This window comes from Bidens hawaiensis, unplaced genomic scaffold, assembly GCF_021521415.1.
Source record: "Bidens hawaiensis isolate Kalapana, Puna unplaced genomic scaffold, B.hawaiensis_p1.1 tig00034149_1, whole genome shotgun sequence".
Classification (NCBI taxonomy): Eukaryota; Viridiplantae; Streptophyta; class Magnoliopsida; order Asterales; family Asteraceae; genus Bidens; species Bidens hawaiensis.
Window position 1 is genome coordinate 98,435 of NW_027495874.1, and position 15,963 is coordinate 114,397.

The 15,963-nt window shown below is 36.3% G+C and overlaps 1 protein-coding gene across 1 annotated transcript; it reads right to left on the minus strand.

The window, feature by feature from the left end:
* Nucleotides 1–9,567: 9,567 nt before the first annotated feature.
* On the minus strand, nucleotides 9,568–11,154 carry LOC143585708 (uncharacterized). Its single transcript, XM_077067435.1, has 3 exons — nucleotides 10,881–11,154; nucleotides 10,564–10,693; nucleotides 9,568–10,438 (listed from the first exon to the last, which is right to left on the minus strand). The coding sequence occupies exons 1-3, from the start codon at nucleotides 11,014–11,016 to the stop codon at nucleotides 9,763–9,765; spliced, it is 942 nt and encodes a 313-aa protein (XP_076923550.1). The 5' UTR covers nucleotides 11,017–11,154; the 3' UTR covers nucleotides 9,568–9,762.
* Between the last annotated feature and the right edge of the window lie 4,809 nt (nucleotides 11,155–15,963).

Sequence of the window (15,963 nt, forward strand, 5' to 3'; positions counted from 1 at the left end):
GGTGTTACAATCTGCGAGAGGTAAGTCAGCAACCTGCAACCGTAGTCGTGTGGAGGTGTGTCGAAACTTAGCAAGCGGTGGTTTCCTAGACCCGTAGATCTAAAAAAAGAAAAAGAAAGCAAGGAGGATGACCGTGGTCATGCATCGGTCTCTTGGATCCGTAGATCAAGAGATCAGATCCGTAGATCTTAAAAAAAAAAACTAAACTAGTCAAACTGTAGTTTGAGATCGGTGGTCATGGACCGTGGTCCTAGATGCAACTAAGAAACCGATAAATTAAAAGAAAAAAAATACGACAGTTTGAGATCGGTGGTCATGGACCGTGGTCCTAGATGCAACTAAGAAACCGATAAATTAAAAGAAAAAAAATACGACAACGAACCGAGAGAATGATAGTAAAAGAAAAAATTATAACCCAACCCAATTGTGATATTAGCTTGTCAAAGAAAATAAAGATACATCTTAAATATCTCAAACTCCAAGAACAAATGTCGACCATGCCTTTTGTTGACTAATACACCCAATATGAATAATGATTTATCAATGTTTATGATTAAAATAATGAAAACATAGAATCCTTAATCTAGGGTGCGGAACAGAGGAAAACATGAAAACAATAAAACCCCTAAAGCCTGTCGGGGGGAAAAACCACCAATTTTATGTGAAAAATAATGTGTGACGGTAAAGAAAACTTGAATTTGAACCAGAACGAAACTTTATTAAAAATATGAAATAGAAAAACTAAAATAAAACTAACAAGAAGGACAGGGCGGCGGTAGCGGCACACCGCCCTATCTAAGGTTTGAACGTGATGGTGACGGCTAGGGTTTGTTTGTGTGTGGGGCAACAGAAACGGTAGAAAATCTCGGTTGGGTTTGATATCATGTAAGATGGTAAAATACTAATTGATTTCCATTCAATAAAGGGTTACAATATATAGAGATAAATAGGCCCATAGGCTCGATACTATAGCTTCCAATACTCGACGATTTTGTTTTTACTCGTGCTATTGAATTCCACTTTTAACAATAATATTTTAGAATTCATTATTTATTTTAGTAAGAGTTTATTTTTCTAAAGTAAATATACATATGTAACAAAAAATAATATTTGTAATCAGTGACGGATCCAAGATTTTTTCTCTATGGGTTCACTATTTGGGTTGGTTTAACGGTTCGGGTCGGTTTGAAGATTTGGGCTGTTTCAACGGTTCGGATCCGTTAAGATTTATCACATAATGAAAATATGATACAATAACAAAAAACAAAAAAAAATCGGATCGAAGGTCAAAACACCAACTAAACAAAAAAAAACACTTCAACAAATTTCAATTAACAAATCTCAACATAATCATTCATCCATTAAACATTAAACAAATAAACAACGTGTTTGAATAAAATTAAAAACACCACATAAACAAATAAAAAGTAATCACATGAATAGAATTCTGAAGAGGTGAAATGGGTGGCTTAGTTGGGGGATGGAATGGAGAGTTAAAAGTGTTCTATGGGCTGAGGGCTGTGGCCTTAATTAGTTAACAACTTAAATAAAGTGAAAGAAAATAAAAGCAGGCTAGAAAAGGGATTCGAACCCTGTATATGAAAACAGAATCCCAAGTTGTTTACCATCAAGCCACTAATGCAATTTGTGTACGGATTCACTCACAATGTATGTGTGGGTTCACTCTCATATTTTGTATAGGCGTTTTATATAAAATCCGAAACTCAGTGTATTCCTTTGAACCCGCACCATTCTACGTAGATCCGCCCTGTATTGTAATAGAGAGAAAAACCAAATATAAGTAGAATTAGTGGGAATTCAATTAAGATGATGTGGAAAATTAGGCCTTCGACAGACCCTTTCAAGTGAAATCTGGGTTGGATCTTTAGATTATAAAAGATGATACTTACCTTCAGATAAAGGTTGCGGAGTCGATGGAGTCGGGAGTAGAGAAGATGGTGACGGCTGGAACTTTTATAAAAGGGAAAATTCCCAAAATAGCCCATTTTAGAGAGAGAAGTCCCATTTTAGCCCTTTTTTTACTCAAAATCTTTTATAATTTGGACTGACAAGACGCTTTGAGAAAAGATAAAAATAAAGAGGGAGCAGGCCAAATTTCGCAAGAAAGTCAGATAAAAGACGAGATTTAGGGAAATAATGCCGTGCAAGTCCAAATTATTTTGTAATCTTGGAGCAAAAGTCCATATTTTTCCAAATCTTTTTTATTCAAAAAAGCGTCTTGAGAGACTGTTTTTTATGTTTCCTACCTTTCCCGTCTATATTTTCAAATTCTTAGAAAAATATAATTTTTTACAATTATACCCCTTAACCACCACCACCACCTTGAACCACCACCATCATGTCGGCCCCACCCCATCACCACCACCGAACCACCACCACCACCACCTTGAACCACCACCATCACGTCGGCCCCACCCCATCACCACCACCGAACCACTACCACCCCCACCCCATCCTGGCTCATACCGGAACCCTCTGAAACACAAAGGGCATGAACCAACAAGTTGCAGCCTTTGCAATGATAGGCTAGACCCTCAACCGGGTTATGACATATTTGACACGGTTGGGTCTGGTTATGATTGGGTCTGTGGACAAAAAGACTCAACTGGTGTGGGTGGTGGGTGGTTGTGATGAGTGATGACCCACTTGGTGGGAGACTTGGCGCAACAGTTGTGCATGTTTAAGTTGCAAATGGTGCAACTGAACCATGAGCCTGTTCCGGAGATCTTACAGCCATCCCAGTGGTAGAGTGTGTTGGACATCAGCTTGGTGAAACGGTGGAGAGGAGATGATGGGGTGGTGGTGGTGGTGGTTCTGTGGTGGTGATGGGGTGGGGCCGACGTGATGGTGGTGGTTCAAGGTGGTGGTGGTGGTTAAGGGGTATAATTGTAAAAAATATACTTTTATAAGAATTTGAGAATATGGACGGGAAAGGTTGGAAACATAAAAAAACAGTCTCTCAAGACGGTTTTTTGAATAAAAAAGATTTGGAAAAATATGAACTTTTGCTCTAAGATTACAAAATAATTTGGACTTGCACGGCATTATTTCCCCAAATCTCGTCTTTTACCTGACTTTCTTTCGAAATTTGGCCTGCTCCCTCTTTATTTTTATCTTTTCCCAAAGCGTCTTGCAAGTCCAAATTATAAAAGATTTTGAGGAAAAAATGGCTAAAATGGGACTTATCTCTCTAAAATGAGCTATTTTGGGAATTTTCCCTTCTATAAAACCCTAATTTTACTTTATAATATTGTTTACCTTTTGGTCAAAAGGGAAGTTACTTTATTGTGTGATGTGCTCTGATGCGTTGGGTCCTAAAAATGCGAATGGTAAGCAATATTTGTACTTACCTTGAGATAATATTTGTAAAGTGAACAAATCTGAACAAAAACTAATATTCGAAATAATATAAAATTTTATATATTAAAAGTTATAAAAGAAAAAACATATATAATATAATTAGTTATATTACTATAATATTAAAAAATAAGTAACAGGCTAACACGCCTTTGACTATGTGTTTGGATGCCAACACGTCATTGACCACGTGTTTGGAGGTTTAACTTATCTTTTACCATGTGTTAGGAAGTCCAACACGTCTTTGACGATGTGTTTCTAACACTTTAGGAAGTCTAACACTTGTTAGTGTTAGAAACACATCGTCAAAGACGTGTTAGACTTCCTAACACATGGTCAAAGATCAGTTAGAGGGAGACATTTTTGAAATTCTAAAATTTGGGGGACAAAAATGAAATTTCATTCCAATGTAGGTTCCATTTTGAGAATTTCACTTTGTGTAATCAAGTCAGTGAACTTGTTTAACACCAATGTGAAATCCAAATAAACATTTTTACGAGTTATAGGTATGGATTGCATGCTTGTTCAAGACTATTATGATCTTCCATGCTTGGGAACCTCGAAAGTTTGTAGGATAGAAGCCGCCTAAACCATGGGATATCAAGGGGTGCGTCCCCTTGACAAGGTCAAAGGAGAAAAGCCACTAGGTGGGGTCGATGGAAAGGTTGCTTAAGATCTGCATGGTTGTTAGATAGTTGCACTAGAACATTTACCAGTGTAACCAATCTCCTATTACTATATATGATGAGTAGTTAGTGTGATCAGCAACTATGGATTATCATTACTAACTACAAGTTCCAAGTTAATATCATGGACAATAACTTACTGCTGCCATAATTGAATTAGCGTGAATCGTTTTAACTGATAACTAATACACTTATTCACAACACGTATTATTTCAACTAAAACTGCCAACTAGTCATGGTTTCCTAAGTATAAAGAGCAAGTCCTGTTAAACGAGGCGATATTTTAGGGTGGTATGGTTCGATCTCATGGGGAGGCTGGAGGAGATCATGATAACAATTAAAATCAGTTTTTAATTATTTGGTTTATCCGGTTAAGTGTGTCCTTATTGATTTAGGATTCATTGTTTTATTATAAGTTTATTAAAGTGTCCTAGTTTGTTTAGGAGTCATATTGTACAGGGTACTACTATATAAACCCTGGTAGTCTTAATTTATTTGTAATTAGTTTTCCATTCCAGTTTGTTAAGAAAAGAGTTGTTCAAAACCAAACGCCAAACTTCTGTTTATTTGTTCTGCTGATACAAGATCAGTTCTCACCACCTGCTACTTAAGTTTAACAAGTGGCATCAGAGCCAGGTCACCGAACGTCCGTACGTTAATCGAGTTTAGCTGATCGAAGTCCAGCCAAGAGATTAGTCTCACGGACGATTGCCTTTGGCGATTATCCGGGTCTGTAGATCGAAAGCTAATAGGTGAAGAAAAGAAGCCGACGAAGAAGGAAACAATGGCCGATACGTCGTTTGTTGCCGGAATCAAGCGTTTGAACCAAACTAATTACCGGACTTGGTCGACATGTGTTATGTCATACCTTCAAGGTTAGGACCTTTGGGAGGTTACCAACGGAACCGATACGCAACTACCAAGAAACGACACCGGAGGTGCTGTCGGGAAGTGGCGAGTAAAGGTTGGGAAAGCAATGTTCGTGTTTAAAACAACAGTCGAAGAGGAGATGTTAGATCACTTTCAAGAAGCCGAAACACCGAAGCATGCATGGGATATTCTTGAACGACTATTCATGAAGAAAAACGACACCCGATTACAACTTCTTGAAAACGAGTTGTTTTTGGTCACTCAGAAAGATATGCCGATTCCAAAGTACTTCCATAAATTGAAATCGCTTTGTCGCGAGATTGCCGATTTAGATCAGCATTCAACGATCGGAGACGCGAGGATGAAACGGGTTGAGGTCGGAATTTCAGTCGTTTGTCATTGCTGTTCAGGGTTGGGCGACCCAACCGTCGCTCTTGGAATTTGAAAATTTGTTATCCGGGCAGGAATCCTTAGCTAAACAGATGGCCGGTGTGTCGGTCTCCACTGTACCGAAACAAGAAAACGAAGCACTGTTTGCGGGTAAAGGAAAAGGAAAGTTCAAACCCAACAATTACAACAAAAAGAAGCCATGGGATCGATCGAACAAAGGAAATAAACCCGAGGAACGAAACCAACAGGAAGGTGGTGATGAACGAAAGAATTTGAACCGTAATAAACAAGGTAAACGTCCGTCGTTTAAAACTTTTAAGTGTTATAATTGTGGCATGCGAGTACACATCGCAAAGTATTGTACAACGAGTGCAACTGAAGAAGGAAACGTCACGAAAACGCAAAATCGAACTGAAGAGCCTTGGGATGCCGAGGCCCATTATGCCGGAATTGAAGAAGTTCATGCGTTAACGGCTACGGTAAAACCCTCTTTAAATTTGTTAAATGATTGGATTGTAGACTCGGGTTGTTCGAATCACCTAACGGGTCAAAAGGAGCGGTTAAAGAACCCGGTTAAGTACGAGGGTAATCAGGTGGTAGTTATAGCCGATGACTCGCGACACGACATAGCTCATATGGGTGAGGTTGATATCTCATCAGATTCTGAGGAAGGTGGTTTGGTTCTTAAAAACGTGTTTCATGTTCCTGGCATGAAAAAGAACCTGTTGTCGGTTCCTCAAATCACCGACACCGGACGATATGTTTTGTTCGGGTTAAACGAGGTGAGTATTTTCGATAAGTTCGAAACTAAATCCATACCGGTGATTCAAGGGAAAAAGAAAGACTCGGTTTATGTATTGTCTGTCGGGACTTCGTATGTGAATAAGGTGAAAAGGAATTTAAATGCAGATTTGTGGCACCAACGTTTAAGCCACGTCGGGTACGATAAACTTCAATTAATCGTGAAAAAGAAGTTGGTGGCGGGAATACCCGAACTAGAAGTAAAAATGGATGTAGTGTTTGGCGGTTGTCAGTTTGGAAAGGCTCATAAGCAACCGTTTGAGAACTCTAGTTATCGAGCTAAAGCCCCTCTTGAACTCGTTCATACAGATTTGTTCGGTTCGGTAAAGCAACCAACGGTGAAAGGTATGATTTTTATGATATCATTTATTGATGATTATTCGAAATATTTGTGGGTATATTTCATGAAGGAGAAAGCCGAGGCGTTTGAACGTTTCAAAGAATTTAAGTTGGAAGCTGAACGAGACTTAAAACGAAGCATCGAGTGCCTTCGTTCCGATAACGGAGGCGAGTATACATCTCGTGAATTTTCATTGTTTCTTAAAGAAAATGAAATTAAACGCCAACTAACGTGTTCTAATACTCTCGAGAAAAACGGGGTTTCGGAGAGAAAGAACCGGACCCTAACCGACATGATTGGAAGCATGATGCACAACAAGAATGTACCGGGGAGATTTTGGGCGGAGGCGATGAGTACCGCTGCGTTTATAAGTAACCGATTGCCACATCAAGGAATGGACTACGAGTCGCCATACGAGAAGATGTTCAAAATCCGACCGAATGTTAGTTATTTTCGAGTCTTTGGATGCGTTTGTTACGTGTTCATCCCGAGGCATCTTAGATACAAGTTGGAGAAAAAGGCAACGAGATGTATTTTTGTTGGTTACGATAATGAAAAGAAAGGGTGGCGATGTTGTGTGCCGAGTACCGGGCGAATTTACGTGTCTCGGGACGTAATATTTGATGAAAACTCATCATGGTGGTCACCAAGTAAAGAAGTCTTACCCGACACACATGACCTATAAAAAGAGTATGATGAGTATGTTACGGTTCAGGTTGGTGACAACGACCTAGAAGAACAATCTGAACAAACAATTAACACCGAACCTGAATTTTCAGAAACACGAAACAGGTCACGTTCTGATCCATGGCGAACCGGGTCATTAGTTAGTCAAACGAACAGTCAAACCAGCACCTCAACCGAACCAGTTAATACCGAAGGTGATGTACCAACTGTCCGAAGGTATGATCGGGTTAGTAAACCGAACCCGAAATATGCAAATGTCGCCTTACTTGTTAGTCAAGAAACCGAACCCGAGACGGTAGAACAAGCTATACGACATCTAAAGTGGATGGAAGCAATGAAGCAAGAGTTAGATGCTTTAGCCAGTAACAAGACCTGGCATCTTGTTCCGAAGCCGGGGTGATGTAAATCCGATTTCGTGTAAGTGGGTTTTTAAAATTAAAAGGCGGGCCGACGGGTCGATAGAAAGATATAAAGCTCGATTAGTGTCACGGGGTTTTTCACAGGAGTACAGGATCGATTATAATCTATCTCATTATAAGACTATTAAAAATTTATAATTTTTGCTTGACTTAAGAAAAAGAAATTTATATAAAAAATTTTTATGTAACTTACAGGTTAGTTTCTTTCTTGCTTTTAGAACCTTTATAATTAATTATTATTGACTGAGCACACTTGACCTGGTCCATATTGTACGTTGAGCTAATGAGCGTTATAATTGATTTTGTGCTCCAATAGCACAAACCCCTTTATTGAGCTCACACAATATTGCATATGATCTCACTTGGATTGGATCACACAAATACTATTGCTTCATCCATGTTTTCACAAATATAACCAAGCGTTCATATATAATTTTAACTTTTCAACCATTGGTTTTTTCTTATTCATATTAGAAAATGGAAGAAACCACATAAACAAGTTTCTTCTGTTTCGGAAAAGAAGTTTAATGCATGGCCTAGTTAGTGAACTCAAGACCAATAGATTTAGAGCCACAAGTACACGCGTTAGCGATTGAGCTAGACGGGTTTTCAGCATATATTTGTAGGGTTGTGTTTGTATTTCGTATATAGGTTTCATAAGATGGCCCAAGAACACAAGTCACTAACAAAAACACATAGAAACTCAATCAATTGAAACATATCGTTGTTGGATACAGTTTCTGCTTGTACCTACAAGACCAAGTCCATCAAGTGCCAAGGGGTATTCTTGCAAGCTTGTGACTGTTTCCTTTCGATTTTTTCTTTACTGGGACCAGTCTTGTCTCATAAAGTTTGCCAAGCATTATAAAGTTCATTTTACCACAAAATCACAAACACATTGCTATTGTAATTTCAATCCAATGGTAACTTTGAGTACTGTACCCATAACTTAAATATTACTTTTTACGGGATTGACAAATTAATCAAGGAAGAATTTCATATATACTCTTAATTACATCATTATTTGCAGACTTTTCCCAAACAACTTCTACACCACTCGCTCGTTTAGTCATTCAAAAATATTCCCAAAATCTAATGCAAACTAATTATGCATACATTGGATGCAAAAATCAAAAGTTACAAGAAGATCAGTTACATCCTTACTACAAGCATATATTGAATTATAGAGCCGCTAAAGCTGTTAACCATTCACATCATGTAGTGATATTTATACAATTATCGGAAATCCAATTCTGGAAATATGGCTTGATATATAAAATTGACAGTGCATGGAATGGACTGACTAACTATATGAGTGGGGCATGAGTGTTGGTGTTTAAAGCCATGAAGATAAATATAAAAGAATGCAGCCTTTTCTCATTGTCCTACTTGCCCTCCAAGATGTCGCCATTTCTATAAGTTTCATTGAAACTATGTCTTTAACTATACATATACTTATATAAATGTGTCGATTCTAATATTTGTTGTAGTACAATCCACTTATATACACCTCTTTTCTATATAAAGAATAACAAATTAATAATCTGCTATCGAAAAGTTTGATCAAGTATCTTTTAGTACGTTTGCTACCAGTTTCTTTCATGAATCTTTTGCTTCCAATAGCTTGGTTTCACATGACTAAAGATAAATAACTTGTAAATAACTTGTCATTTTTTCAAGAAAGAACATAAAAGTTGTTTATTAACTGATCTTGACTATCATGAGATTAATAATAACACTAACTCTCAATTATTATTCATGTCTATAACCACAGGTTACCTAAATCTTGTCGATAAAGTTTTAAACATGACATGATATTTTAGTTTGATCTTGGTGTGATCATATATTTAGTCGGATTTTCCTTGTAAACATCCAATCTTCTAGTCGAATTTATCGCAATCCCATTTGATTAATAATTTGGTAGGTGAACAATATATATATATATGAATCAATATATTCGTATTACATGCATATATATAAAATACTTAATAAAATTGAAGTTATAGAAAGTAGCATACAAGAAAACAACGTTTGCATGAATGTAGTAGATAAAACAAGAAATCACAGTAAATCAGAATGAAAGAGATAGTGAATAAAGAAAAACAAATTAAATAAATATACTCCAGGAAAATGGCAAGAACAGTTGTCCTCAAATGGGTACGAAATCAACACTCACCGCATGATGCTAATCTTATTGAAACCGTCTGGAATCTTGATAGGCGATCGGAGGAGGAAGAGGAGGAGGAGGGGGGCATGCAAGAGGATCACCCCAGCTAGTAGTGCTTTCAGCAGAAGAACTTGTGCAATTGCTTCCATTGACAAGGTTATCCAAGCCACCAACCAACCCATCAAACTGCTCCAGTTGTGTATTGTTGCACCCAAATTCATTGATCCCAAATGGGAAATTGTTGAAATCTTGAAACGGGTTTATACCATCCCCATTCAGAAAATAAGATGTGTTTAGCAACTGAGGTTGGTAAGAAGTGGTCAAGATTGGTTTGTCGCTGTTTTGATTGAGCAATTCGGGTTGATTTGAGGTTGTGTCAAAGTGGTAGTGCTCAAAGTTGGGATCTTGGTTTTTGACATGAAGTTCTTGATGATGATGCTGATTAGGGTTTGTGAGTATCAAAGGGAAATCTGTAGGCCAATAAGATTGATAAAGATTCATCATGCTCATGCACAAAGATGGTGCCTTTAAATCTTCAAGAACCTCTTTCTTCATTTCTTGTTTCATTTGGCCACCCCTCTTTGATGATTGTTGATCTTTTCTTTGCTTTCCCATAAGTTTTTTCTTTAGCCTCGTGTTCCAGTAGTTCTTAATATCGTTATCAGTTCGCCCAGGTAATTGTGCAGCTATAATAGACCACCTAATGCATATATATCAACACCTTAGCATTTGATTGACATATCAATAAGGAATAATATTATATATCAGATCCATCAGAATACTAAATATTGCAATAACACGAATAACAAATAAAACATATGTTACCGGCTGCCAATACTGAGATAGAGGGTGCAAATGATGTGATCCTCTTCTTCGGAGAAAGATCCATGCTTGATGTTTGGGCGAAGATAGTTTAGCCACCGAAGGCGACAACTCTTGCCACATCTCTTGAGGCCTAGTCAGTGAACAAATTCAATTAATTAACGATTATATGAGATTCAATACAAGTTGATCTTGATTACAATTAATTAACATCTATGATCAAAAGTATAAAGGTTTATTAGATCGTCATCTTTGGGTGTGATTTTATGTTGTATAAGGTTAAAGATGTAAACTAGATATGTATATAAGGAAATAATTACCGATTTTATGAGGTAGAGCAATCCAGTTGCCTCCGGTGCCGTGTTCTTCGATATAAGACTTTAGTTTGGCATCTTCTTCAGGTGACCATGGTCCTCTTTTGACGTTGGCTTTGTCACAACAAGGTGCTCTTCCCATTGTAATTATTAGGATTCTTGATGCTTCTGGTTCGGCTTGGATCAAAGTGGAGTTGTTGGTGTTTGGTTTTATCTCTTTTTTCTCATCTACCCATGGTTAGCTTTATGGTAAATGATGATGAAATTAATATATAAAACAATATATGGAATAGATATATAAATATATAGAGAGAGAGCTAGGGAAGCAGCTGGAGAAGAAAGATGGGGACTAAAAGAGAATGATCACTGGATTTTTAAAAAGGTGAATTCGGAAAAAGAGGCATATAGCTTTTGTGATATATTAATTAATCATATTATATTAAACTATATATATAATATATGATATAAAACTAAAGTAACTAAGAATTAAGGGCAATTGAATAAGGAGGCAACCCGGAATGCTACAACCGTTAGCACCAAATATTTTCTCATTTGTCTTTCTCTTCATCCAGAATCTCTGTCATTTCATATTTTAAGTATGTAATTGTATATCCTCATCCAACACATGCATTCTTGTTTGCTAAACTATGCACATGTAACTATATTTTTATTCTTTTATATCTACGTATTCAAAGAGTTGAAAAACATAATATTAATCATATCTGGTTATAATTCAACCATATGATAATAAAATCTAGCGTCTTATCCTCAAATACATGTACACACAGTACCTTACCTTTACCTGCTATATTAAACTTAAGACTGTCTTGAACTTGGACTATTCGTACACTACAATTCAAAGTAACTATATGATGCATTGTTTTTTTTAGTTTTAGGTAATTAAGAGTAAAATTAGCATTTTTCTTCCCAATTAACTTTAATATAATCCTTGCATCACTTTAATTATCGTAATAAAATTACAAACTTTATATTATTACAAATGTCTTAAAAGAGCGAATTTTTATCTTAAAATATTACACATTTAAATATTCGAATATAAAAGGGTCCCATGAAACTGTATGGATTTGAACAACATTCTATTGGGTACGTCTAGAGAAAATTAAAGAGCATAGATTAATATATTTCATATCTCTCGTCATTAACATCATTAGGGATGGTAGAAGTAGTCATCTCACCCCCAAACCATATTTTTTACTCATTCTCTCCTTTACACTAGTATCACATCAGATTTCTATCATCCCATTCCAATTAGGGGTGTTCATTGGGTCAAATAACGGGTTATTCGGTTTAGATTATATGGATTTGAAAATTTTAGGATGCTATCTGAAATCCAATCGGATCCGAATTAGGGATGTTCTTATCCGATCCGAACCCATGTGTATTCAATTTTGATTGGAGTAAGATAAAATCCGAATAATCCAAAACTAACCGAGTAATTCGAATAACAGTATGCATTTGTATGAAATAGACAAAAAAAATGATAAATAATCAACGAACTGATTAGTAGGTGTTGAATATGTATTGAAATTCTTATTATTTTCTATTTTGAAACATGCAATTCCATAGAATACAACATGATTAGAATATACATTAATATTATATGCTGAAATCTCAAATAACACGTTAAACCAAAGACGGAGTAGAAAGCGCGGAGCAACGACGAAGTCGGCGCATGCCTGACAGTGACGTCAATTTGCGTATAGTGTTAAATAGTGTAACGGTTGAATGAGTGCTAGGCCAATATCACGTATGGGTGATAAGAGTGGAACGAACAGGGAAGCTATGCTATTGTAAAAGTTAATGGGCGAGCCATATACCACTAAAAACACAAGTATTTATTCGGATTTGCGTATAGTGTTATTCGGATAATTGGATCGATCCGATCCAATCCGAATAAGAATTTGGATCGGTTTATTAATTAAGGTTTCGGTTTCGATTTTTCTGAGCACCCCTAATTCCAATCCATATTTCAAACGTTGAAATAGTATCTTTCATCCCAATCTATCTTTCACCCGTTTGATATTTTTAATTTTAAAAAAAAATTAAATTAACTAAATTGTTTTTGAATTAATGTCACAATATTAACGAGTTGATATTTGATAGAACCAAATGAATAATGATGTGAACTAACCAAGCGAACATGAAAAGATTAAGATTTTGATTTATAAAGTACAAGGTTTAAATAAGTTAAAACAAAACCAGATGATTGGTTTAGTAGATATCAAAACTAATAATGAAATTAGTTGAAAGATCCATCAATCTTGCCATTTGTTTGAACTCAATTCGAGACTGCAACTCCACGTTCTCCTCCCGGCAAATATGGAACTCCTTTCCTTGCGTAGATCTAATATAATCTAATCTAATCTAATCTAATCTGGGATTATTTAAAAGAAATAAAATGGGGATGCTTGTGGGCTCGGGATGATCAGCATGGCTATCCTGATTGGGTCGGTACCGAAGGGGCCGGGATGGTGTTCACGGCTGGTATCTTTCAACCACCCTACACCCATTCCATGCACGTACCCCAATTGTCCGATACACAGGAGCACTTGTGCATACCATGTACAAGTACACCAAAAGGTGGCGATGCAACACACCCCTTTAGATTCCGTTTATTTATTTACATACTTTTATCTAGCTTGATCCCTGAACTAAGCATTAATTAATTAATTGTGTGATGTACCCCCTTAATTCATTCAGTTGTGTGAGGCTATCAACTTACAATTCTTTAGTAAGAATGTTTTCCATTTGTACGTTGTTTAGTACTGTTGCAATTATTCATATACTTCTTTGTTGTTAACCAATTCCCTGATCAAATGTGCGTGATCCTAGCTTATGTGCTCGGGAAAAATTGGATTTCTAGATAAACCAATAATTAATTTGTTGTTACAAAGAATCTTTTGAATGCTTTAGCTCCTGTAACGTACCCTTTAATTAACCATATGCCCTCGATCTACTTCTGCCGAAGATAATAATGCCATATATGACATTTTACTTCTTAGAATACCATGATACTCCTCTCGATCGACCGTATGTTAAATATATTTTGTCGATCTAGTGCTCGATCTTCATAATCAAGACTTCAACCAAAACGATTGTTGATATAAACACTTGGATTAAGTTCTCTCTTTATTAGATCTTTAAATTTAAATAACTTTATGCCCAACTCCGGTCACCAGAGTAGATGAAAGTAAAAACTTTTGCATAGAATATTATATATAACCTGTGTGTAAATGCCTTCAAACTCGTTAAGACAAATAACCTGTGTGTCTTGTAAGAGTAAATCACTTTGTTAAAAGTTTGGAGGATTAACGTATTCACCTTTCTGATCAGTCGGTGAACTATTATTGATAACCTTCTGATCGGGCAGGTCGGTAAAACTCAGTCGGTGGTAAAACCTAAGCGTTGAGCCGTTAAGTCGACCTGAATTTAATCGGTTCTGGTGACGTGCGTTATTGAACCGGAATTAAAACCAAAAATAAAACCATAAAAATTATAAAAATTGAGGTGGACCTATGTGGTGGCGTCAGTCGGTAAAATAGAGCGCTGGTAAAATCCGACCATTGTCGATCCCGGGCGTTGAGGTGGTGAGTCTACGGGAATTCAGTCGGTTTCCATCATGTTTGTTATGATACCGGAACTAAAAAAATTGGGGTTCGGTCGGTTTTCGTTACGTTCGTTATTGTGACTAAACTAAAAAAACAAAAAAAAATACCGACCAATTTCGTGCCGCCAAGTGGCCCAATAGGGCACTTGCGACACCAAACTTCTTATTTGTTAGATAGTAATAACTAGGTTATTGATCCGTATATGACACGGGCGGAAATATAGAAAAATTGTGAAGTACACACATATATAATTTAAAGGGAAAATATACTTTTGAATATGTTTTTTGAGACGACAATGTGATTTATAATTACAATTCATATTCATACGGAAACAAAGCTATTAAAAACATAAACTTATGAAAAATTAAGTTACATAGTACATTGTTTACAAACATAATTTAAAACTTTAAAACATAAAGTTCAAAAACCATTAAAAATTTCCTTATAAAACATATTTGTTGTTTTGTTTGTAGCTATACATTACTTGTCTAAAATAAGCACTTTAAAACAGTCTTTATTCTTCACTCTTAATAAAGCTACATACAATTGACTATGTGTAAAAACCGGGTCTCTCAAGTATATTCCAACTCTTGTTAAAGACTAACCTTAACTTTTGTTAATGGACATTGCAAAACAAACTACAACGGAAAACTGTCTTATATTTAACTTAAACCACTACGAGTAATATAAATGCGATAACCAATATTAGTACTTGAAATTATTTTACCACGATAACACGCTTACCCAAATGAATTACTTGAAGTCTAGTTCCGTTGCATATTAGATGATTGCTATCCAACAGTTATCCTCACGTTTTCTGTTAACCTAAGAACTTTACATTTTGACTAAATGTGAGACAAATTTAGTGAAGCAGTAAGTACATAAGTAATCAAATGCATGTATAAATTAAAGGCTATGCTTTTTAAACCTCCCTTGTGCCATTTTTAAAAGACATGGAATTATTAATAATTAATGAAAGATAATATCTATGAATGCAAAGTAAATTGTTTTATCAACCTTGAACCGCTACTTTAGCAATTAAAGGATAGTCTGCTAGCATCTCTCTTTTTTGAGTTAACCGTGCATAAAATATGGATTAATATTTGACACATCTTAAAAGGAAATAATTTGTTAAAAGGCATCTCACATAAATGGGTTAGTTTGTGAGAAAAAAAAATATAATCATCGTGGTTAAGTGTGATGTAGATAAAACGTAAAATGTACCAACTTCGAAACAAACCAATTCATCTGGTCAAAATCCTCGGCCGTTATCATTACATTTGGTAAAATGTAATCGGTATCAGCATCCGTTTTTGAAGAGGTAGGTCCCAGCAGAGCCCAGTTGGTCCCGCAAGACTCACCTTGAACAGGGACGTCTGCGCAAAGGCCATCTGCTTCCGCAGGACCCACCATGCTCAGAGAACCTTACGCGCAGTACGCAAGCTGTACAAGCAGGGAAA

Coding starts and splice junctions, on each gene's coding strand:
- LOC143585708 (XM_077067435.1), bottom strand. CDS start 11,016: ATGGGAAGAGCACCTTGTTGTGACAAAGCCAACGTCAAAAGAGGACCA. Junction 10,694..10,880: donor TGCTCTACCTCATAAAATCG/GTAATTATTTCC, acceptor TTCACTGACTAG/GCCTCAAGAGATGTGGCAAG. Junction 10,439..10,563: donor TATCTCAGTATTGGCAGCCG/GTAACATATGTT, acceptor TATATGCATTAG/GTGGTCTATTATAGCTGCAC.